We start from the raw sequence: 24,071 nt of genomic DNA on the forward strand, positions 1-24,071 counted from the left end.
ATGCAAGTTTGAGCATATCCCTAGATCTACAAATAGCCTAGCACATATTTTAGCAACAGAAGCGAATAAACGAAACAGAGGGGATTACCTGGTCGGACGAGTCCCTGATGGTGCAAAATTTCAAGCAGAAAATGAAAGGCTGAGAGAACCAGATTGAAACGGGAAAGGGAGAAATGGAAGGAAGGAAATGGTGAAGAGCATATATCAAAGTGACTTTTCAAAGCTCTTGGGTGGTTCAAAACGTCTTGAAGAAGGAAAACAGGTGAAGAGACAGGACGTTTAATAGCTTTTGAATCTGATTGGGCAGGTGGAGCGGCTGAATTAATGTTTTGAAGTTTTTGTTTCCTTTTTTCTTTTCCTAGGTGATTAGGTTTCCTTTTATTTATGCTTCTGTTTGGTTTCCGTTTGGCCTAGTCTTGATACTGGGCTTGCTCTATTTTATGTTTCTAAGACTTATTTGTTTATTAATAGTTTCAATAAAGCCCAATCTGAGTATTATTTCAAAAAAAAGATTTCCTCGGTCATCACCAATTAGCTCAAATCTCGATCTATATAATAATTTATTTCAATTTATCAATTTCAACATCACAAAATAGCATATTGTAATCATATATTAATTCATTTTCATTTTTCAAATGTTTCCTAAAGTTTTACATTTTATTTAATGTAATCCCTAAAATCGAAATGGCTATATCTTTCAAATTTGAGCTTCGATTTACAATCCAATTTCAAGTTCATCCTTCAAAGTCCCTCTATCAATCATAATTTCAGAAATTTTATGTCAATTTTGAAATATTTACACATTAGTCCCTTTTTTCAAAATTAACAACTTTCACTTTACAAATCTGTGCTTTTTCATTTCTAAGCTTAAAAGCTAACATTTTAACATCAAAACTTTAAGCATTCATCAATGGCAACATTTATAAACTTTAAAAGTTTCAAAAATAACACACGAGTCGACTAAATTAAGTTCCCGAGACTTCAAAACATAAAAATTACAAAAAAAAAACCAAATTGTACTAACCAATTGAGACTCTAAATGTGAAATCCTGAGGCCAAAAGTTTTTCTTCTTCTCCTTAAATTTTCAGTTGTTAAAGATGAAAAGAGAAATATATTTTCTCTCCCTTTCCACTAACATTTATAAGCTTTAGTCTTATGTTGTAAATAAACCAAAAAAAGTGTTTTGGACTAATTATAGAAAGGTTCCTAGCTTTAGTCAAAAGTAAAAGAAAATGTCACGTTAGCAATCCGTTAGTAGATTAACAGAATTTTTAACAGCAATGACCAAATTGAGCAACAATCTTAATTAGAGTGATAAAATTGACAAAAAATAAATAAATAACCAAAATATAAATAAACTATTTTAGAGTGACCTGTTGTATATTTAGCTTTTAATTAAATATAATAAGTTAACTTACAATTAAGTGATTACATTTTACACTTTTAGATTTTATTTTTTAAAATAAAATTTGTTATAAGAAAATTTTGCATATCAAAATAATAGTAAATGAATACATAAAAGATAATTATATATATTTAAAATTTTACATAAATCATATTAATATAAATTATAAGAAAATTCTATTCTTTTAAGAACATAGTATGTTAAATCTACAATTAATTATTAAACATTTACGTTTTAAATTATGATTACATAGAGGAATAATTCAAAATGCAGTCTATATAACATATTTAAAATTTTTATTATAATAACATTATCGATAAAAAAAATGTTATACAAAATAATATTAAGTGATTGATTGCATAACAATCAATTTCATAATTATAATTTTAAAAATTACTTAAGTTATTAAAAATAAAAATAACTTTTATTTTTACAATGAAGGAATTTCTAGTTAGGCTGTGGTATGCGATGTGGACATGTTATAGCATAAGTATTTACGCAATAATACGAACAAAATAGAAAATATTGGAATGAATAAAAGCAAATTGGTAATGCAATTCAACGCATCATCTACCTCTTTGATCTTATGCCTCATTTGATCACTAGTGTAATAACATAAGGAAAACACTTATTTATTAAATGTTCTTGGAAATCGGGGATTGATTCTCACAAGGAGCAAAAATAATGGATATTTATCTATATTCTCTACAAATAATACTTTTAACATCCAAAGATTATTACCATATGCAAAAATAAATAAATAAATATCGTCCAATACTTGCGGATATCCGAATCCATATCTAAAATTGCAATCTTAAATTCTAACTCCGTCTCTGAACAAGAAAATAAGCATTGCGAACAGCAAATATGTTCATTTATTCTGTTACCAACATGCAGAAAAGTGATGGATGTCGAAACCATCAAAAATAATTCCTACAAAATAACTCTAAATAGTAGGGTCGAGTCCACAGGGATTGGATGTTATAATCAACTTCCGCGTTTAACTTGTGATCAGAATTTTTGTCGTGTCGAAAGTCGTGCCCATGACTCCAAACAGACCTACTAAAAAATAAACAAATAAATCAGGGGAGTTTTGAAATGTTTAGAAACTAAATAATTGAAATAGCGTAAATAAATAATTAAATAAATTGGAAAATAAATTCGAGTTTTGTAATCAAAAATAATAAGCCTTAGCCCTAGACTCGGTGGATTCCGGATTTTTGAATCGATTCTTGAAAATTAATTTTCTCCTCCAAACAATAAGCTGGTTATAGTAGTTAAGAACGTCCTAACCACCAATTCTTCCTCTCGTAGCTGGCCTCGGTACGACCTGCAAACCAACCCTTACCGATTATCTAACCAAGATACACGTGTTCCCGATTCAAGATTCTGACAGCCTTGCGCTCTGAAGAACCCAACTTGAACTAACGGCCTTAACTGTATGGACCGTTTAAACCCGATCATTTTTCCTTGATTTGTTCTCGGAGATCCGAATACAGCACGACCGACTCGTTTCTCCAACTGTCAGCAAACAAGGCTCCAACCCAACGTGAACTTTTTGGCTTGAAATCGAGTTAACTTTAAGGGATGAGTTGTCAATCCCGATACTTAGGAAAAAGTGAATACCGATTGGAAGGATTTTTAGTATGGATACGTGTCTCACGATTCCCGACCGGAAAGAATACCGGCCTAAAACTAAGTTAGAATTTAGTGAAGCATGGATTTAATCATGCTTGTAGGTTATGGAAGGTGATTTGATGATAATGGAGGGAATTGGGAAAGGGAAAGACTTGAAAAACAATTAAACGAATTTTGAAAGAACAAAGAAATGGAAATGGAAGCAAGAGAATGCTCACGCCCAAATTGGAAGAAAAAGAGTAATTTCTCTTAAATTCCAAATGAAAATCAAAGATATAAAATTAAATTGTGTCTTTCCTAAGCACATTAAAGCCCTATTTATATACATGATATTTACTAATTTTAGCTTTAATCACTTCAACATAAAATTAAAATTAAATTAAAATTAAAATTAGATTTTTTTTTCTATTTTTGGCTTTTACAAAGTCAAAAGAATCTGATGAGTCCTTGACATTTTCCACATTTTTGATTCGGTCTCACTTTATTGATTGTGTTTCAATTTGGTCCTTTTTTGCTCTCTTTTTACTCTTAGCATCCTAATTGCATCCCTGACAAGATTAAAATATAAAATCACTAATTCAGCAGGGATAAATTAAAAAATTAACCAAATTAAACACAAAAAATTATGTAAATTAACATGTTATCAGAAAGAAAGATGAAAATGTTGACATTTATTACAATATGGGATCTCGAAAGATGTGAAAATTTTTGGGTAATAATTCTATTATAATTATCATATGTTGACCCAAATACCAGATGGCTCAGCATGCAAGAAGGTATAGGGAAAAACTCAAGTTGCTTTCTAGATGTGCCTTGTCTGAAACCATCCATTAAAACAGCATCCTGTGAGTTCCATAGTGATGCAAGAAAAAGAATGTTTGTTCGTCCACCTTGAAATGGATAATAAGGTTTGCTATACTTGTGGCTCAGACAACATTGCCTAATGTTGCTCACACTTTGCTTCCAAAATGGACCCCCCTTTTTTTTTCTAACTTAATTAACTGTAAGAGAACATGTTTTTTTGTTGTATCCATAGGGAAAATTTCTTCTTATAAAATGTACTCATTCACACGCACACAATCAAAGGAGGTTTAATAACAAGAAATGGCTCTAGCTGAAAAAATAGAGGTGGAAGATTCAATGACAAGAAAGGAACATCGTGTTTGCATGGCATGGCAATGCATGAAAGGAATTAGCTTTGTTGCTTGCTTCAGGAGAAATGCCCGATGCATCCCATTTTTTACTTGTGCTTTTAAAAGGGAATAATAAAAACTTGTGGGCATTGATGCAATCATACAGGAGTTAACTTTAAGGCTGCTTTCTTTCCACAGTTATTCTTCAATTCATGCAGCATCAATTCTGCTCATCTTCTCATCTTTAGAATCTATCTTTTCCGATTTTGTTTGGCAAACCCTGCCCACTATAAGCCTGTGCTTTTTCATTTTTGGAGCTCCCGTCCCGTCCGCCAAAATTTTATCCAAATAAACTGAAGGAGACATGATCCTCGTAGCATACCTGAAAAGCAATCAAATGGAGGAATCGAATTAATGATGAATGGAGCCACCCATCCATTTACTGATATGATTGATGGCACCACATCATCCACTGAAAAGGTAAAGAAAAGAACCATACATGGTGGTGCCATGTGACTAATCAGCCACAGTACATGTAAGAGCTTTTTTTTTTACATTCTTGTACCTACTGGAATGTTTATACTTTAAAACAACAATACATACAACACGGAAATTATATATCTTTCAGTAGTTGCCTGCCTTCACCAGGGTTTTGAAATGCCACTAATTGAGATCATTGCATTAAATAATTGTTGAGATTATATGTTTAAGATTGCTGCCATTTAATTTTTTCTGTTACTAAGTTTGAATAATTCTCCTTGACTTTAGGAGATTAGATTTTTGATTTGTTTGCTATTTTGTTACCAAATTTTTAGCAGATTTTTAGAACTTTTTTTCTATTTTTAGCTTGAACTTTTGTATTTAAATAGTTGAGGTGCAAATCAATTAACATATTCCAGTCTTCAATTATTTTTCTACTTAAAACTTCCCGTCTCTTCTTTCTGCTTCAAATCTCTCGATCAACCATCAAAGTTCGAGTTCTAAACACCAACAAATTGGTATCAGAGCTATTTTCTTGAGGGATTTGTGAGGTTATTTGCGTGTTAAAATGGAAGGAGGGTCCAGTTTTTCAGTTGCTGCACCACCAGTCTTCGATGGAGACAATTACCAGATGTGGGCAGTTCGCATGCATACACTTACCTAGAGGCTTTAGATCTTTAGGAACCTGTAGAAGAGGATTACAAGGTCCCACCTCTTCCAACAAATCCTACTATGGCACAGATTAAAGCACAAAAGGAAAAGAAGACAAGGAAATCAAAGGCAAAAGCTTGCTTATTTGCAGCTGTGTCTCAAATGATTTTCACACGAATAATGTCTCTGAAATCAGCAAAGGAAATCTGGGATTACCTCAAGGCTGAATATGAAGGAGATGAGAGGATTCGTGGAATGAAAGTTCTTAATCTAATCAGGGATTTCGAGTTGCAGAAGATGAAGGAGTCTGAGTCAGTGAAAGAATATTCTGACAGACTTCTCAGCATTGCCAACAAGGTGAGATTGCTTGGTTCTGAGTTGAACGACTCTATAATCGTAGAAAAGCTGCTGGTCACTGTTCCAGAGAAGTTTGAAGCCACCATTACTACTCTGGAGAACACCAAGGACCTGTCAAAGATCTCTCTTGTTGAGCTCTTGAATGCTTTACAAGCACAAGAGCAAAGAACATCCATGAGGCAAGAGGGAGTGATAGAAGGGGCCTTACCTGCCAAGCATCAAGACAACAACAGGTATAAAAAGAAGAAAAATTTTAAGAACCAGTCGACGAGTGGAGAAAATTCATCAGGCAATTATCAGAAGAGCAAAAGAGGAGGTGTCAAGAAATCCTACCCACCTTGTCACCATTGTGAGAAGAAAGGTCATCCACCATTCAAATGTTGGAAAAGACCTGACGCCAAATGCTCCAAATGCAACCAACTTGGACATGAAGCGGTGATTTGCAAGGTCAAAGGCTAGGTGCAAGAAGTAGATGCACAGGTAGCTGATCAAGAAGAAGAAGATCAATTGTTCGTGGTTACTTGTTTCTCAGGCAGAGAATCAAGTGAGAGTTGGTTGATTGATAGTGGGTGCACAAATCACATGACGTATGACAAGGAGCTCTTCAAGGAATTGAGAAACACTGAAGTCAAAAGAGTCAAGATTGGAAATGGTGAGTACTTGGAAGTCAGGGGAAAAGGCACAATAGCTATTACAAGCTATGAAGGTACAAAATTCATTTCAGATGTTTTGTTCGTACCTAAAATTGATCAAAATCTCTTAAGTGTTGGTCAGTTACTGGATAAAGGCTATAAAGTGCTATTTGAGAATAAGCAGTGCTTAATCAGAGATGCTAATGGCAGAGACTTGTTCAATGTCAAAATGAAGGGAAAAATTTTTGCTCTTAATCCAATGGAAAATGAGCAAGTGGCTTTTAAATCCAGAGTTAGTGCTACTGAGACTTGGCACAAGAGACTTGGGCACTTTCACCATCGGGGATTGCTTCAAATGCAGTCGAAGAAGCTGGTGGAAGGACTTACAGACATTGATGATAATCTACCTCATTGTCGAGCTTGCAAATTTGGGAAACAACATAGACAACCCTTTCCTAAACAAGCCTAGAGAGCATCGAAGAAGTTACAGCTTGTTCATACTAATCTTTGTGGCCCTCAGAGAACGCCTTCATTAAATGGTAACCTCTATTACATAGCCTTTATCGATGATCTAACAAGAATGTGTTGGATTTTTTTGTTGAAGCAAAAATCAGAAGTTGCTAGTGTGTTCTAGAAATTCAAAGCTAGAATTGAGAATGAAAGTGGATGCATGATTCAGATTTTAAGATCTGATAATGGCAAGGAGTACACTTCAGAAACCTTTAATAGGATTTGTGAAGAGGCTGGAATTGAGCATCAGTTGACAGCGCCATACACTCCACAACAAAATGGAGTCAGTGAAAGGAGGAACAGATTCATAATGGAGATGACTCGTTGTATGCTTCATGGGAAGAATCTTCCAAAAGGCTTTTGGGGAGAAGCTGCAAACACTGCTGTGTTTTTGCAAAATCAGATTTCAACAAAAGTTGTGAAGGATCAGACGCCATTTGAACCTTGGTATGCTTACAAACCTTCTTTAAAGTTTCTTAGAGTGTTTGGCTGCCTGTGTTTCACTTACATTCCACAGGTCAAGCGTGATAAGCTTGACAAAAAGGCAGAAGCTGGCATTTTTGTTGGGTATAGCAATGTATCTAAAGCTTATAGAGTCTTTCAACCACACACTAGACGTGTTATTATGAGCAGAGATGTTTATTTCGTTGAAAATGAGCAATGGAATTGGGAAGACTCGACCAAGACGAACCAAACTTCTAGTGCACCAAATCATTTTACCATTAGCAGCACGTTAGAAGAGCCTGAAGATGAAAGGCAAGATGTCTTGGCTGATGATGCACCTGTCAGAGCTACAAGGCTGCTCTCCGACATTTACCAAAGATGTAACATGGCTATTTGCGAGCCTGCAGGGTATCATGATGCAAAAAAAAAACAGTCAACATTGGATGACTGCAATGAAGGGGGAGCTTGCGATGATCGAGAAAAACAAAACTTGAGAGTTGGTTGATCGACCTTTAGACAGAAAGATAATTGGAGTTTGCAGCATCTAAACAAGGAGGAGTGTTGAGATTATATGTTTAAGATTGTTGCCATTTAATTTTTTCTGTTGCTAAGTTTGAATAATTCTCCTTAAGAGATTAGATTTTTGATTTGTTTGCTATTTTGTTACCAGATTTTTAGCAGATTTTTAGAACTTTTTTTTCTATTTTTAGCTTGAACTTTTGTATTTAAATAGTTGAGGTGCAAATCAATTAACATATTCCAGTCTTCAATTATTTTTCTACTTAAAACTTCCCGTCTCTTCTTTCTGCTTCAAATCTCTCGATCAACCATCAAAGTTCGAGTTCTAAACACCACCAATAACAAAGGAAACAAAGAGGTTTTTTTACTGGCATGTGTCACTATAAGCATACATTGCATTCTTTTTTCCTTTGTCTTGGATTAGAAGAATGTTGAAAAGTAAGCAATACAAACCCCATACAATACCATCCCAGTAAATTACGAAAATGGTTAAGCAGATAGTCATCATCTATGAGTAGATCATTTCAATACAGAAACTTTAAAAGCATGCCATTAAATCTTCCAGTCAGAAGATCCAAAGTATAGTCCAAACAAGGAAACCTATATTGTCATTGAAAGTCACTTAACAAAGGCGGGTACATATGTCTCAAGTTTTCTAGGTTAAAAACCACCTTATTCTTTACATTACAACACTGTCTATATATATATATATATATCTTCACCATCAGTTAGTTGTCTTTCCTTTTCCTTCAGTACATCCCTGTCAAGACAAGAAATAAATTTAAAAACTTTGTTAAAGTTTCATTTGGTTTAAACATTATGGTGATATTAAAGCAAAGGTCCTCATCTACAGAAAGCACAACCTTTAAGGCTTTTCCTGGGGTTTTAGCTTTGGATTCTTGAGGTCAACAACAATGACAGAGATATTATCAAGACTGTATGCATCCAGAGCTTGTTTTAGAACATGCTGAGAAACATGCCAAGCAGGTGGGAATGAACTCTTATTAGCCCCAGCAAGCCTATGTCGCTGTCTTAGTTCTTTGCGAGCTAACTTCACAACGTCGTCATTAGATAAAACATCCCAGAGGCCATCACTTGCCAAAATCAAGCACTCATCTTCTTTTGTCCTAGTCCTGAAAGTAACTTCAGGGACTGAAATAACCCATGGTTTCAAATCATGATCACCTGAAAGTCACATCGTCCAAATTAATAAGTGTTCATATAATCAATTTTATTATTCATTGTAGAATAAACTAAATAACTTGCAGTTTTTCTTAAACATGTTTTGTTGGTTCAATTAAATTCTCAAGAAGGGCTTGCTTAGTAAATTACAAAATATTAGAGATGACTCTGGTATTGTCTTCATTTTTACAGCATAAGACTAGTACATTAGATCAAAATCGTGAAAGTGGCTTGACCTATACTTGGAGGGTAGTGTCTCATGTTGATGCCCAATTTGAAATGTTGGGTACGTACTTGACATAGATATAGGAGCAACATGGGATTTGCTATAGTATTCTTGGCACACTTGTAGGTTGGTTCTATTGTGTCTCTAGTTTTTAATCTTTGACATGAAAACAGAGCCTGAGGAGCTATAAAAATTTGCATGAATTTCAGTAAACACAGAATGACAAGCTTTTGGTTTTGGCTGAAGAAGAAACAAAACACTTAACATAAATTAAGGTGTATCCGACTATCTTGTTCATGCCATGAAAATGATATTATAATTAGTTGTATAGAAGCAAGAAAAACCTATTGCTCTTGACATGGAAAGAATTCCCTCCACCCTTAAACAGCCCCAGTTGAGAATTCTACCTCCGCTGCTAGTGATCCTTTCCGACTCATCTGCTCGGTCAGGCTGCAGAACGGACAAAGACCGTATATATATATACAGAAAAGTGATAACAGGGGAGGCACCAGGAAAGAGTGCTTAGTTTTGGAAAATACAACCTTAATAATTGTAAATGGAGGGATGAATGAAACTGAAATTAGAGAGAACCTTTTGGTCAACTGTCAAAGGGATTGCTTGTGCCCCACGACAAAGTACAGCCCTGGAGTCACCACAATTAGCAGCAATTATCTGGCAGGGTGAGACAATAAGTACCAAAGCAGTCGATCCAACAGATTTGGGCGCTAATGCCTCGTCTTTGAAGGCATTGTCAGCCCTCCCATAAGCCTTGCACAGCGCAACCTCCCACCTCTTATTCCATCCATCTAAACTGCTTCCTCTTTCCCACTCCTCTGCCACAATTTCGCAAAGCTCATTTGCACAATAGTTGCTCACCTGCAAAATACCATCCATATGATTTACTTTACATTTATTGGCCATCACTATCAGGTCATAAGCAATTTGCCAGTTAAGACTATGCAAAACTTGTTTTACAACCATGCTACACCACCAAATTGGAGTTTGTCTCGTACTCTTTTTTTGTTTATACAAACTAGCACATTTTCTGTTAATAGCATATAGTAATATGGTTAAAGGGTGAATCTCTATCCAATTTAAAATAGTAACAAATGCACCATGTGGTGGTTGATCTTTACGGCAAAAGGTTTCAAAGAAACCCACAAAAGCATCGCCTGAAGAAAACCTAGTTGATCACATGGCATTTGTATGCAATGTTGCTAATACTATGACCATTAGACCTTCTAAGAAAGAAATAAAATGTACTGCAACTACAACAAAATAGGTGGATAGTTTAAACATTTCTACACAAAACTATCATCTCTAAACATTAAGATCTTCAAATGCAATATTAGAACTTGTGTGGCCTACAACAAATAACACTCATCGTTCCATAAAATTCATGACCAAGAAGTTACTTTCCATTCAGTCAAGGATGGACAATGCTTCAACAATCTCAAATAAAGTCGCATATTTTCAATTTCAAATCCTTCAATAATGGGGTAGAAATAGATCATCGTGTTTGTTTGTACAAGGGAATATAATCAAGATACTCACAAAAGGCAAACTTTCAGTTCAGCAAAATCAAGCCAAAAAAGTTATTTTCCTATAACCCAAATATGGAAATTGTGGGAAAACAGGGGTAAAAGTACTATGTATTAGTGAAAGAGTTTTCATTTCTCTCTTTCTCTCTTTCTTTCTCACCTCCAAACACCAAAGCTGCTACTATTATAGTAAACACTATTATTCAATTCAATTCTGCCTCGCAATTTCCTCTAAAACTCAGCGGAAGTACTAATTTCTCGAACTGGAAAAATCTCAAATGACGATGTTACTTGATGGTCATGGTTTAATTGGCCAACTCACTAGTGCTACATTAGCCCCTCCAACAATCTCGAAAAATAATTTGAACACGAAAATCCTTCTTACATCAAATGGTTTCGCCAAGCGTTGCTTGCCTATGTTGAAAGCACAGTTGCTTCCACTATTACTACTGCCGACAATTCGTAGAAAGCATGATCTCTTCTACGTACACTTTATGCCAACAAGAGTCACAGAAGAGTTTATAGTCTTCGTGATCGACTCACACGCATCACCAAAGGATCAAAGGGCGTGGTTCAATATTTGTATGAGATCAAAACGATCACTGATGAACTTGCGGTTGTTGGCTCACCTATTTCTTCAAAAGAATTTACAAGTAAGACTTGGTCTTTCACTAATACTACGGAGGATCCTTGTATTAGGAGTCAAATTACATTTTACTCATTTTTAACAATAAAATAGATTATTTTTTTAAGAAGACTAGTTTGCTCTTTGATCTAACATATAGGAATTAATTTGCTCATTTCAATTTTTGAGTATAGATGGAAAATGCAATCCAAATCATAGTACAAGGACATCCATGAAACTTTTACCGAAAAACAGGATGTTATAACCTAATTAAGAAAAAAAATTCAGTTGCACAACATGATCTTAGGAATCCATAACACCTAATTTTAAGAATTAACCCTTAGATGATTCTTAAGGATTTTGATAGATTATCATATTTAATTCCTTTCCTTTGAAAACCGCTCTACTATGTATAAACAAGCCATTAATACTTTCAAATGGGGTAGCAAAGAGAACATAAATTACTTATTAAAAAAAACTAAGTCTTTATTGCTTGAAAATTTTGTGCCTTAATTCTTCTGGAGGAAGGAAGCCGTTCTTACAATCACTCATTTGTTCAAATAAGTCTTAAGTTTTTGAAGTCCTATTGACACATTTTCTACCATTAATCTCGATCTAAATATTTTAGAAAACCTTGTTCCTAGGATACTTGTGTGTAGCTTATGTTCATATTGATCCTCAAAACAGGAGTAAGTTACATCCAAAGGTTATGAAATGTGTCTTTGTAGCCATGGGTTACAAACAAAGTCAAGTGGATCAATAATTGCTCATCGAACACTCTTCTTCAAGGAGAGTTACAATACTTAATGTATGTTGATTACAATTGTAATTGGAAGTGAAATCAAGGAACAATATGTTCTAATTAAAAGGTTGGATAAGGAGTTTGAGATTAAAGTATTAGGGGGACTGAAATATTTCTTTAGTATTGAGGTTGCTCACTCTGATAAGGGAATTTTCATTTAAAAAAAAATCTTAGATCTACTTCAGGATATTAACAAATACAACATACAAAGCAACAAGCACCATTATTGATTCTAATATTAAGGAAACTAAAAAAAGATGTTATAGTGGACCAAGAGATATACCAATGTCTAGTAGGAAGACTTGTTTATGTGTCTCATATTTAACCAGATATAACATATGTAATTACTTTAGTTATTCAATTTATGCATAGTCTAAATAAGGTTCATTTATAGAAAACCTATAGAGTCTTATAATATCTCAAGGGAACACTAGGGAAAGGCAATTTGTTCAAGAGGAATGGGGATTTGATACTTAAGGCTTACACTAATACAAATTATGATGGATTGGTGGTTGATAAGATCAACTTCAAGGTTTTGTATCTTTCTCAATAGATATCTCATAACATCGAGAAGTAAGAAATAAAATTTGGTGGTTAGATCAAGTGAAAAGGCCAAATTCCAAGCAATGATTCATGGTGTCTCTAAGCTAGTTTGGCTAAGAACCATATTTAATTATTTGGGGATTAAGGGAATGGTCTTATGAAACTCTACAGTGGTAACAAATCTGTAATCAATATAGCTCACCAAATAAAATACATTGAGATTGGTAGGCATTTCATCAATGAGAAGTTGGAAAGTGGTTTGATTTGTACCCTTATATGTCTACCTAAGGATAGGTTAATGAGATTCTTACAAAGTGATTGTGTAGCTCCATTATTGGAAAGTTTGTATGTAAGTTAGGAATGGAAAAATATGAATTCAAAATCTTAAGGGGGAGCAAGGGAAAACACTATGCTAGAAGCTATTTTAGGAAAATAGTTTCGACTATACAACATAATCTTAAGAATCAATCACACCTAATTTTAGCAATTAATCGTTAGTTGATTCTTACGAAATTGATAGGTTATATTTAATTTCTATACATTTTTTAAATCACTTTAACGTTTATAAATAGGTTGTTTGTAAGAGGAATCAAATATAATTTTTCTTTCTCCATTAGTGTTTTGCTTCAAAAATCATTAATGTAACTTGGATGGATAATAGAAAAATATCCTATAATGCCAACACTATTGCAAAATAAAGGTAAAAGATGGAGCCTATTTAAAGAGAGACTTTGCTCTTTTTATTTATTACCTTCAAGTTAGAGTAGTAGTGTTTGACAACAAAAGGGTCTATGCTTTATTTTATTTTTAAGCTTTGTCTAGTTAAATTGTCAAACAAACTATGATTATGAGCTCAACTCATTTGGTGAACAGGTTTGGTTTGGGCCTAACTATCTTTAAAGAAGTTGGGTTGAGTTTTGGAATAAGAAGTTTGAATTTCTTTCATGTTTGACAAGGTTTTAACTCATTAAAGGTCCAATATAATATAACTAAGCTCAAGCTAGATTCCTTTATTTGTACACTTATAAAATTTATTAATTGTCTCATGTTCTATACAACAAGCATCTTGTTGATCCCAAGGTTCATAAGCTACTACATGCAATTGATGCTTACCCAGTACTACATATTCATTCTGAAAATGGTAAATATATGTTTATTAAGGATATGTTTTAACTAGAATATATTTCCTACTATATTTCCATTACTTCACAATATTTCATCACCAATAAAGGAACAAAATTAGTTATTTTAATGCAATTACAACTTAAAAATTATAATAACAAGATCATTTAAAATAGTATAATATGAATTTGAAGGAATTTCTAATAAAACCATCCATTGAATCACAACAGGGAAATGCACACTAAGTAAATTTCATATCATACCTAAAAATCATCGTTAATGGTGTAACTAGAACAACTGGTATTTTTAGTTCTATAATTCACAATTGATTTCCTAGTAATAATTTCTATAATATATTACCACGTGGTCTAATCCAAGTCCAAGTTGGGCTATAAGAAAGGACTAGACTGTATTAGTCAAAATGACATTGATTAGAAAATTAGAATATAATCTTGGTGTCTTCTAAACTTGATAAAATTGTATGATAGCTTGACCTTAAAAGAATGTTCTTAGTTGACAAATTGTCAAAACTTTTGTTTCATGTGGGAAATGGTCAGCGAGAGAGTCATTAGGCTACTATATGAAAAATGAATCTCCCACCAAAGGTCTAATGTTTCTTTTGGATGCTCTTATTCAACCGATCCCTATAAAAAAACTCAAATTGGTAGAGGATCAAGGTAGCTTCCCTTAGTGTAGTACTGAATTGGAAACAACATACCATGTATTATTTAGTTGTCCATTGATATGTGATTTATAGTATTGTATCTGGGTGTGGTGGGGGATTGAAGGTTGTCTACCACGTTCTATCCATGATTATTTTGTTCAATTCAATGGTTGGATGTTTAAAGGTGAAATTAAGCAGTGGTGGCAAATTAGTTGTGTGACAAGATTATGGTCAACATGGTTGGCGCGCAACAATTTTATTTTTAATGTAAAGTGTGATTCTGTCAAAGAGATTTTCTTCCTTACTTAGAGCTCTTTATTGGGTTAGGGAGCTATTGGGTTTTGAACTTCGGGAGGATAATTGGTGGAATATGTCTTTAAAATGTATCTTAATCCTTGCCAAGTAGGCTAGTGAGTCGTCCTTAGAGATTTTTAAGAAGATCAATTTTGTTGTTTCCTCAATGGGTTGTGTTCTTTGAATATTTGTGCTTGGATTTGAGCAGGTGGGTTGCTTCACTAGCAATCTCAAGGATTAACAGTGCGGATATGTTGCAGTGCTGCTATTTGAACAGAGTGGACCTTAGCTGCTTTTAAGCTACTATCACCTTAAATGTATTGTACCTTGTATGATTTTGAGATGATTTTGTTTAGCAATATGTTTGAACATTTTAGGCTTTGCTGACTCTAACTTTAAATTTTGGTTGAGCAAAAAAACATAGGCAATTTATCTATTGGTACACTATATGAAACAACCTATTTAATGTACCGATAGAGAACCACTAAAAACTAGATTGACATGATTTTTTTCCTTTTCCTTTTCTTTTGTTATTGATGAGATTTTAATCCTTGATGGCATATTAAGTTTAAATAAAAAAACTATACCATTAAGTAAAATACATCCTTTTTAATAAATTATGTACTATATTTAATATTTATCTAACATTAAAATCATTATTTAAATATTTAAATCTTTTTAAAGCTAATCAATTAATCCAATTGGTTGGATAAAAAACTTAAGGTCTTACTAGTTTGACCTCTAGTTCATTTTTTTCAACCTTCCCACCTTGTTAGTTGATATATGTTGAGGCATCTTTTCTTGCCTTTCATTCTTTTTAGGAGACATTCACTTTTAAATAAAGTATGAAAGAAATAATAAAGAGACTTATGAGAACTACCAATATAGGATTGTGTTATTAAGGTCAATTAAGTTATCCCTCACTATTAAATTTTGCTCGGTGGAATTGAGCATCCTTCACATCTCTTTCATATTGGAACTAAGAGACTCCAACACCACTTCCTTGAGTTGCTCTTCTTTCAAGTCCAACTCCACAATACGTCTATTGACTTCCTCAAGTGTCTTCTTCACGTCCCCCAAGGAATCCTTAAGATTGACCACTCGTTCCTCCAAACCCAACAACATGTCCCTCGATCGACTTGCTTTTCTGGTCATCTCACGGGTCTCCACTGGCTTAGTCTGATCAGGGACTTAATTCGACATCTCGAATGGTGCCTTTGCAACCTTAGCTCGGATACTAATTATCACAAGGCTAGATCTTTAGTCTCGCAATTCAGACTTAAAAATATTAGAGATTTTGTTACCTTATAAGAAAGAATCAATGATCAACATAGAATAATTGTATCAATGATTTCCTTCCTATTTTTTTGTATATTTTTGGCGGGATATAAAGTGCCTAACAACTCAAGGCTACCTTATTCATCTTAACAAGCCATTGAATTCACTCAAAAGAGGAAACTAGAATCATTTTGTTAAAAATTTTATTTATTCATATATGCCAACAAATTAACATGCCTTTTCCTTCATAGAAGACACATCAAATCTCCATACTTCAGCCTTTCTTATGAGGTAAATACAATCTTCTAAAATGCTCCAGTGGATGGTCCTTTCCTAACCAACCAAAACCTTTATCCTAGTCCATCACAATAGCTCATCACAATGGATCATCTACATATCTTATGGATTACAATCTTCTTTGGTGGATGATCATCTACTAACAAACCAAAACCTTTTATCTGAATCCACTGCAACGGATCATCTGCCTTTCTCATGGACAAGAAAAAATATAATAATATATTTTCAATAAATGAAAACAATAAAATGCAATCAGTAAACCAAATAATAATATATTTTCAAAACATAATTAATTAATGCCAATTTTAGTTGACCTTATTTTGGCAAGCATTTAAACCAAGAAAATATGATCAAATTTAACAAATTCAAGAGTTAAATAGTATATATGAATATGTATGAAATAATTACCTTATCGATGCAACTTTAATTATCTTTTCTCTTTATTTCTCTTAATTTTTTTTCTTGAGGAACAAACATAAAGCTTTTAAATGATTTGGTTTGATTTGAAACTATTGAGGCAAATATTTGAAGTAGTTGCAATGTGCCAACTGAAGTGCCCACTTCCATCACAATTGCGATAGAATGCAATTTTTCATATTTGGAGGATTGACAATTTATTGAAACAAAATCTTTGGGCTATGTTGATGTCATAAGATTTTTCAAGCCCATCAATGAAGATCAATTCACTTGAAAAAACATATCTTGAGGATCGAATAGATTGTACCAAATCCCTTGATTCAAGGAAGTTTGATTAAGACAAAACTTGAAGACGTATCTTCCAATAGTCCACTTTACTTTGGTCATTATTAGATTATATTTAGCTATTTCAACTATTGTTTATAAGGAATTGGGATTGATTTTTAGTAGGTTAGCAAGCCTCACAAATCTCTATATATTTTAAGAGATTTATATAGGTTGAGGAACTGCGTATTGAGAACACTTATTGATTCATTAAGCAACTTTATTTGAGTCTGTAAAACCTTTTTTTTTGGTTTTACAAACTAAGTTCTTAAGCGGAGAATTTAGGGATGAAAGGTCTAGTCTTTAAAATACAAAAGTGATGATTCTTTACTAGGGTGTGTTTGAACTAAGATCACTAGTTGTAGAGTTCAAAGATAGTGGATTTATCTCACTAAGCTAGGGTTCACAATTTTAGGGAAATAGAACTACGTAAACAATTCATTGCCTTCTATGTTTCTGCTAGTTGTCTTAGTATTATCATAAATGCCCACCTCCATTGTCACTTCTACTCAAACTTTGTTTCTTGTGTTTAATAACTAGTTCAAGTCAACAATTGGTATAAGAGCTTCCCACTTAACATAACTAGTGGAGATTTATGGTGTTATTATTCGCAAGTAATGGAATGATTTTCAACCATCCATCCCTTATGTTAGATTGTGGCAATTATACCTACTAAAAGGTTAGAATGAATGTATATATAAAGACTTATCTTCCAACAACCTACTTTACTTTAGTCATTATTATATTATATTTAGCTATTTTAGTAGTTGTTTTGAATGGATTGTGATTTATCTTTAGTATGTTAACAAGTCTTGAAAATCTCTATATATTTGAGAGACTTGTATAGGTTAAGGAATTGTGTATTAAGAGCACTTATCAATTCATTGAGAAACGTTATTTGAAAGAGTGCATTTGAGACTATAAAACCTTATGTTATTGGTTTTACAAACTAAGTTCTTAGAGAGAGAACTTAGTGGTGAAAAGTCTAGTCTTTGAAGTACGAAAGTGAAGATTCTTTACTGGGGTGTGTTAGTGTCACGAGCCGCAGTTCAAAGCCTATGACCATCGTACCAAATGTATTCAATGAAGGTCTATTGAGTATATGGGGATCATTTGGTCCATAAGAACTGGCCGGATTCGGTAAGCTGTTGGAGAAGCTTGTCAAATTGAAGCCTGGTTGGCTCGATAATAAAGATATGGTAACTTAGGCTATTTTGGTAGCTAATATTAGAAGATTGATAGAATCATATCTTATAAAGATTAGATTAGATTTGATATTATATACCTTGTAAATCTCATAATTTAAGGGATAGGATGAATCTCATTCGTCGATGTATTGTAATCTTGATCGTCAGTTTTGGGGGAGCTCAACTATAAATAGAAAGCCTTCCCCTTATTTGTACTCACTCTATTCATTGTTTCATTATTCTTTGTGAATAAGAGAATATTGAGAGCATTTACTCAAACACCTTATGTGTATTCTCTCTCTTGTTCTTTTGTTACTTCTTTTAGCATAAATCAATCTCGTTATACAAATTGGTGTCTTGGAGGGCTTCTAAAGGAATCCTCACTTGAGTAAAGGTTGACGTAGGCGAGTTTGGATGAACGGATCGCCTAAGACCGCACGGATCACGAAATGAAAGATCTAGCCCGTGACAAGTGGTATCAGAGCTATTGGTTCGAATGCACTGTTGGAATGTCGAAAAAAGAGTTCGAACAAAAGTGGGCCAGGAAGTCTTTGAGGGAGATGTTGTCGGCTATTGATGAATGTATGGGTAAACTTGAGGAGTCCATGGAGGACACAAAAGAGTCAGATAATGTGCTTGGGGAAAACATAAATGACTTGAGGGAGCAGTCCAAGGACTTTGTGACCATGTGTCTCACTTCCAATAGGGATAGCGTGCAAGAGTTGCTAGATTCCCAAAATAAGAAACTGACAGAGAGGAACAATGCTCTCGAAGCCATGGTGATGGATTTAAATGAGGAAACAATAGCTATGACGATGGCTTTGAGCACAAGAATAGAGGAGCTCGAGAGAGAGCTATCCTTGTACCGAGCAACCATGGGGAAAGGAGTGTCAAGTGCAACACTTAGTAACGAGGATGTCCCGAAGCCGAAAGAGTTTGTGGGGACAAGGTATGCATGCGATGTGAACAATTTCTTGTGGAGAATGGAAAACTAGTTTCGTGCCAAAGGCATCACGGTGATGCGGTTAAGATAAACACTGTTTCATTCTTTCTTACTGAAATTGCGCTTTTATGGTGGCAAGGCAAGACCACAAGTTAAAGGCAATGTGAGATTAGGATGTGGCAAGAGTTTCAATGTGAGTTGAAGGGACAGTTTTACCCAAAATTTACCGATGAAGAAGTTCGGGCAAAGTTGCAAAGGATAACGCAAAAGGACACAGTGGGGGAGTATGTTCGAGAGTTCAAGAAACTCATGCTTTAAGTTTCAGATGTGACCGATAAAGAAGCACTGCTTGCTTTTCAGAATGGATTGAAGTCGTGGGTCAAATAAGATGTGGAACAAAGAGGTTTCCAAAAGCTGTCGGAAGCTATGATGGTAGCGAAATCTGTGGTCAAGCTTGGGTCTTCCAAGTCCGAGGAAAGGTGTGAAAAGGATCACAATGAAGATAATGATGGAAATGGCATCAACGACAATAGTGGTAATGAGAAACCACGAGTTGAGAAGAAGAAACCCAACAAGAAAAGGGACAAGTTGAAATGCTTCCTCTACGACAATCCACACATGTTAAAGAAATGTCCGAAGAAATCCGTGCTTAAGGAGAAACCGGTAGGTATGGCCTTGGTACTTGGTTCGAGCGCAAGGGGTGTCGAAGTCAATAAGGCCGAAAGTGAGAAGAAGCCAATAGAGTGCTTCTTGTGTCATGGTCCGCATAGGTTGCGGAAGTGTCTGAATAAGTCTGTCATCGAAGGAGACGATGGAGTAGACAAAGAGCCTAAGAAGCTTGGTTTGAGTAATGGAAAAGTCGAAGCCAAGTGGGCAAAGAGGAGCAAAAAGAAGTGAAAATAAGCGAGTAAAGTACTTCTTGTGTCGTGGTCTATATGAGTTACAGAACTATCCAAAGCAAGTCGTAGTCAAAGGAAAGGCAACGTCTAAGCTTGGTGAGTCGTCGGAGAGGCTTCCACCTAAGGAAGATGTGAGTTTGTCATCGAACTTAGGGGAAAAAGTTACGATAAAAATAATGAAGCTGGGACCAATGAGGCTCAATTTGAGTGAAGCGATAGAGTTGGCCGAACCATTTACAAGGCTTCTACCTATGGGAGAGGTGGGTGGTGCAGTGGACTTCAAGAAAAAAAGAAGTGATGCAAGTTGAACAGTTGACCAAAGTAAATGTAACGAGTAGGACGGTTCGAGTTAAAAAGTGGCGTAAGCTGAGGCAAAAGTCCCGAAGGAAGGGAAAAGCTAAGGCATCGAGACGAGACCAAGGCAAATCAAGTCAGTGCCATTCGGAAGTCACAACAAGGGTGTTGAGAGAATGGGTGGGGGAGAATGTCAAAGGCCACAGCTCAAAGCCCGTGACCATCACACCAAATGCATCTAATGGAGGTTTATTGTGTAAATGGGGATCATTTGGTCCACAAGAATTGGCCCGATTCAGTAAGCTGTTGGAGAAGCCTGTCAAATTTAAGCCTGGTTGGCCCGATAATGAAGATATGCCAACTTAGGCTATTTTGGTAGCTAATCTTAGAAGATTGATAGAATCATATCTTGTAAAGATTAGATTAGATTTGATATGGCAGATCTTGTAAATCCCATGATTTAAGGGATAGGATGAATCTCGTCCGTCGATGTATTGTAATCTTGACCGTCGGTTTTGGGGGAGCTCAACTATAAATAGAGAGCCTCCCCCTCATTTGTACTCACTCCATTCATTGTTTCATTATTCTTTGTGAATAAGAGAATATTGAGAGCATTTACTCAAACACCTTGTGTGTGTTCTTTCTCTTATTCATTTGTTGCTTCTTTTGGCATAAATCGCTTCCGCTATACAAATTGGTGCCTTGGAGGTCTTCTAAAAGGATCCTCACTTGAGTAAAGGCTGACTTAGGCGAGTTTGGACGAACGGATCACCTAAGGCCGCACGGATCATGAGATGAAAGATCTAGCCCCGTGACATTAGAACTAGGATCATTGGTTGTATTATGTTCAAAGATGGTGAATTTATCTCACTAAGCTAGGCTCGATAGACATAAGGAAACCGAAGTGGTTAAACAATTCCTTGTCCCAACTTTTTTGTTGATTGACACAATGTTATTAGAGATGCTCACTTTCTATGTCACTTCTTCTCTTTCTTGTGTTTAACAACTAGTTCAAATAAATAGAAATTGATTGAACGAAAAAGGTGCGGCGTCAACAGGGTAAAAAAGTTTAACTTGTTTTATTTATTTGATATCATTTTTGTGGTTTTAAACAAAGAGTTACTATTATTTATTTAATTTAATAAAAATAGTTTATTTAAATTTATAACAATAATAATAAAGAATTTTTTAAAAAAAATAATGAAATGTATAAGAATTTAGCTTCAATCAAAGCCTTTAATTAAATTTTTAGAATTACAGCTTTAATAAATTTTTACCTTTTGTTTATTTTTTATTTCTTTTTTTTTCAATTTTTTTTATTCTTTTCACTTAAGTCCTAGCAAAAGTAAGCTTTTTTACATTCAATTTTTATTTTCTTTCACTTAAGTCCAAAATGTTTATAGCATTATACTACATTTAGGAACGTAAATTTAAGAATTTAGATTTTGTATTTAGAGATATAGCATAATATAATTGGGTTTCAATAGATTAGATATTTGTGAATTTGTCAAATCCATAAATTTCTTAAAAATTTCAACTTCACTATTAACTAGGCATCCAATAAATTTATGAACTTCGTAAATATTATATTTGTATTTATTTTATCACTTAATTTACATTATTTTTAAAGTCCTAATCTCCATACATAAATCTAAAAGTTAATTTTTTTAATGTAAATTTAGAGTTTGGAAATAAAATAAAATTCGTGATAGTGTTACCGTTAATTAACAAAATAAAATTATAATTTAAATTACTAATTCTTTTTTGTTTCTTTGAAAAGGAGATATTGTAAGCTTTCTTTAATTTGAACGTGATAGTATCACTGTTAATTAACAAAATAAAATTATAATTTAAATTATTAATTCTTTTTTGTTTCTCTGAAAATAAGATATTGTAAACTGACTTTTATTTGAAGATGATAGTATTACCGTTAATTAATAAAATAAAATTATAATTTAAATCATTAATTCGTTTTTGTTTCTCTGGAAATGAAGCCTTTTTTTTTTTTTTTTTTTGAAGGTGATAGTATTACTCTAAATTGAAACTACTTTGAAGCAGACATGATGGACATCGGAATTTTAAAAAAAAAATAAATAATTATAAAATATAAATTGAAAAAGCGGTTTCGAATTGGGTTTGGGGCCAGTGACAAGTGGGCCGGGCGTGGCTGTGGGGATTGCATGCAATGATGCAAGCAACTGTTTCAACTTCCAAACACAGACAAATCAGATGGCGTAAACAAAGAGGGGAATTCCACACTGGTCGCCATTTCAACTTTTGACGGTGATTCTCGGTGGGTCCCAACACCCAGCCCCCCAAAATCGCGTTTTCCATTTCAAAAGACAAAAGGCGTTACCTTCTTTTGTCTCCTCTGGAAACACACGTGTCTAACAGGGTGCTATTCTGTCACCGGGTTTAGCTGACAGCTTGGTGCCCCAAATTGCCACGTGTTACCTTAATTGACTCAGGTGTGAAACTACTTTGACTCTCTACGTACTATCACTTTTGTAGCTTGAAAATGGCAGAAGATGAAAGTAAGGGAAAAAGAGAGAAATTTTTTTTATTGCATGTATACTTTTGAGGATTTTTTAATAAAAAAAAAGGGGAATGGTAAATTATTGTTCTACGTATGACATTATATATGATAGCCAAAGCTGCATTATGATCCATTTATGTGCTTAGATGATTAGGTAACAAACCGGAACTTTCAGCTTTAAGCATCAAATGAAAACAAGCACCACTGATTTTATAAACAAAACAAAACAAAAAAAAAGCGATATTGAAATGTGAGCTGTGACGATGAGGTTGATGAATTAATTACCTGGTCACCTCCATGTCCGTCAAATATGCCGAAATAATGCACCAGCGATTTCTCCATGGCGTATTCACACTCGGGCTCTCTACATCCACCAACATCCTTGCAACAAAGCTTCATAAACCCTGGCTGAACCACCGCCCTATCCTCCATTGTTGACCGCCTTCCTTGATCCAAGCTGAATCCCCACGATACTCCTTTGTTGCTTTTCCCAATGCAGTGCTTCGCTGGCGCTGTCCTTTGGCCTTCCACACCAGCAATGTCGCTCCCCTTTGTGTCAGAAGAAGAACTACCCGACCCAGTAATAACCACGACGGCACTACTTCCCGCCTCAACACCCTTTAAGTGAGGGGAGAGGACGAGGGTGGTGGCTGAGCTGGAGCTGGAATCCATTGGTTTAGGACTGGATGAGTCGTCGGCAGTGGTGGTGGTATCTTTTTGGAGGAGGGTTTGGGTTTGTTCATTCATGACGGTGGATTCTGTTGCCATTGAAAGAGCTTAAAGACAAAAGCTAACAGAGAGAGAATAGAGAGTAAAAGTTAAGAGAGAGAGAGGATGAGGGAGGAAGAAGGGAGGGGGTTAGACTTAAAAATGAAGTAAAAAAGGATTTGCAGCAACGCGTGGAAAGAGCTACGAAGATACGTAATATGTTGCATGGCAAAGGGTTAATGCCACAGTGGTAGAAGCAAAACTCAAGTCAACGCCCAATTATTTGTTGGCAAGCAAATATATGGGTAAGCAATTTCGGGGAGTTGGATGGCCAGCACACAGACTCAGACTGTAGTGCTCTCTTTTGTTTGTGTTAGTGAATTGAATATTTATTTAAATAAAATATAGTGGTAAAATAA

At 34.6% G+C, this 24,071-nt stretch overlaps 2 protein-coding genes and 1 long non-coding RNA gene across 3 annotated transcripts; 1 reads left to right on the top strand and 2 right to left on the bottom strand.

Moving 5' to 3' along the window:
- Positions 1-2,191: 2,191 nt before the first annotated feature.
- On the bottom strand, positions 2,192-3,309 carry LOC121222360 (uncharacterized). The gene is made up of 2 exons (XR_005919595.1): positions 2,755-3,309; positions 2,192-2,468 (listed from the first exon to the last, which is right to left on the bottom strand). It is a non-coding gene; the product is annotated as an uncharacterized lncRNA (long non-coding RNA).
- A 1,794-nt stretch (positions 3,310-5,103) lies between these two features.
- Positions 5,104-6,226, top strand: LOC121222361 (uncharacterized). Its single transcript, XM_041102984.1, has one exon. It carries the CDS (start codon positions 5,390-5,392, stop codon positions 6,122-6,124), a length of 735 nt encoding a protein of 244 aa, XP_040958918.1. The 5' UTR covers positions 5,104-5,389; the 3' UTR covers positions 6,125-6,226.
- Positions 6,227-8,352: 2,126 nt separating this feature from the next.
- On the bottom strand, positions 8,353-23,789 carry LOC107914973 (probable protein phosphatase 2C 6). The gene is made up of 5 exons (XM_016844050.2): positions 23,230-23,789; positions 9,770-10,054; positions 9,523-9,628; positions 8,634-8,955; positions 8,353-8,530 (listed from the first exon to the last, which is right to left on the bottom strand). The coding sequence occupies exons 1-4, from the start codon at positions 23,710-23,712 to the stop codon at positions 8,636-8,638; spliced, it is 1,194 nt and encodes a 397-aa protein (XP_016699539.2). The 5' UTR covers positions 23,713-23,789; the 3' UTR covers positions 8,353-8,530; positions 8,634-8,635.
- Between the last annotated feature and the right edge of the window lie 282 nt (positions 23,790-24,071).

This window comes from Gossypium hirsutum, chromosome D10 (genome assembly GCF_007990345.1).
Source record: "Gossypium hirsutum isolate 1008001.06 chromosome D10, Gossypium_hirsutum_v2.1, whole genome shotgun sequence".
Taxonomy (NCBI): Eukaryota; Viridiplantae; Streptophyta; class Magnoliopsida; order Malvales; family Malvaceae; genus Gossypium; species Gossypium hirsutum.

Excerpts from the sequence above, each read along its gene's own strand:
- LOC107914973 (XM_016844050.2), bottom strand. The coding sequence starts at position 23,712 with ATGGCAACAGAATCCACCGTCATGAATGAACAAACCCAAACCCTCCTC. Across the intron at positions 9,629-9,769 it reads CTTTGACAGTTGACCAAAAG|CCTGACCGAGCAGATGAGTC; the intron begins GTTCTCTCTAAT and ends TCCGTTCTGCAG. Across the intron at positions 8,956-9,522 it reads TTCCATGTCAAGAGCAATAG|GTGATCATGATTTGAAACCA; the intron begins GTTTTTCTTGCT and ends TGTGACTTTCAG.
- LOC121222361 (XM_041102984.1), top strand. The coding sequence starts at position 5,390 with ATGGCACAGATTAAAGCACAAAAGGAAAAGAAGACAAGGAAATCAAAG.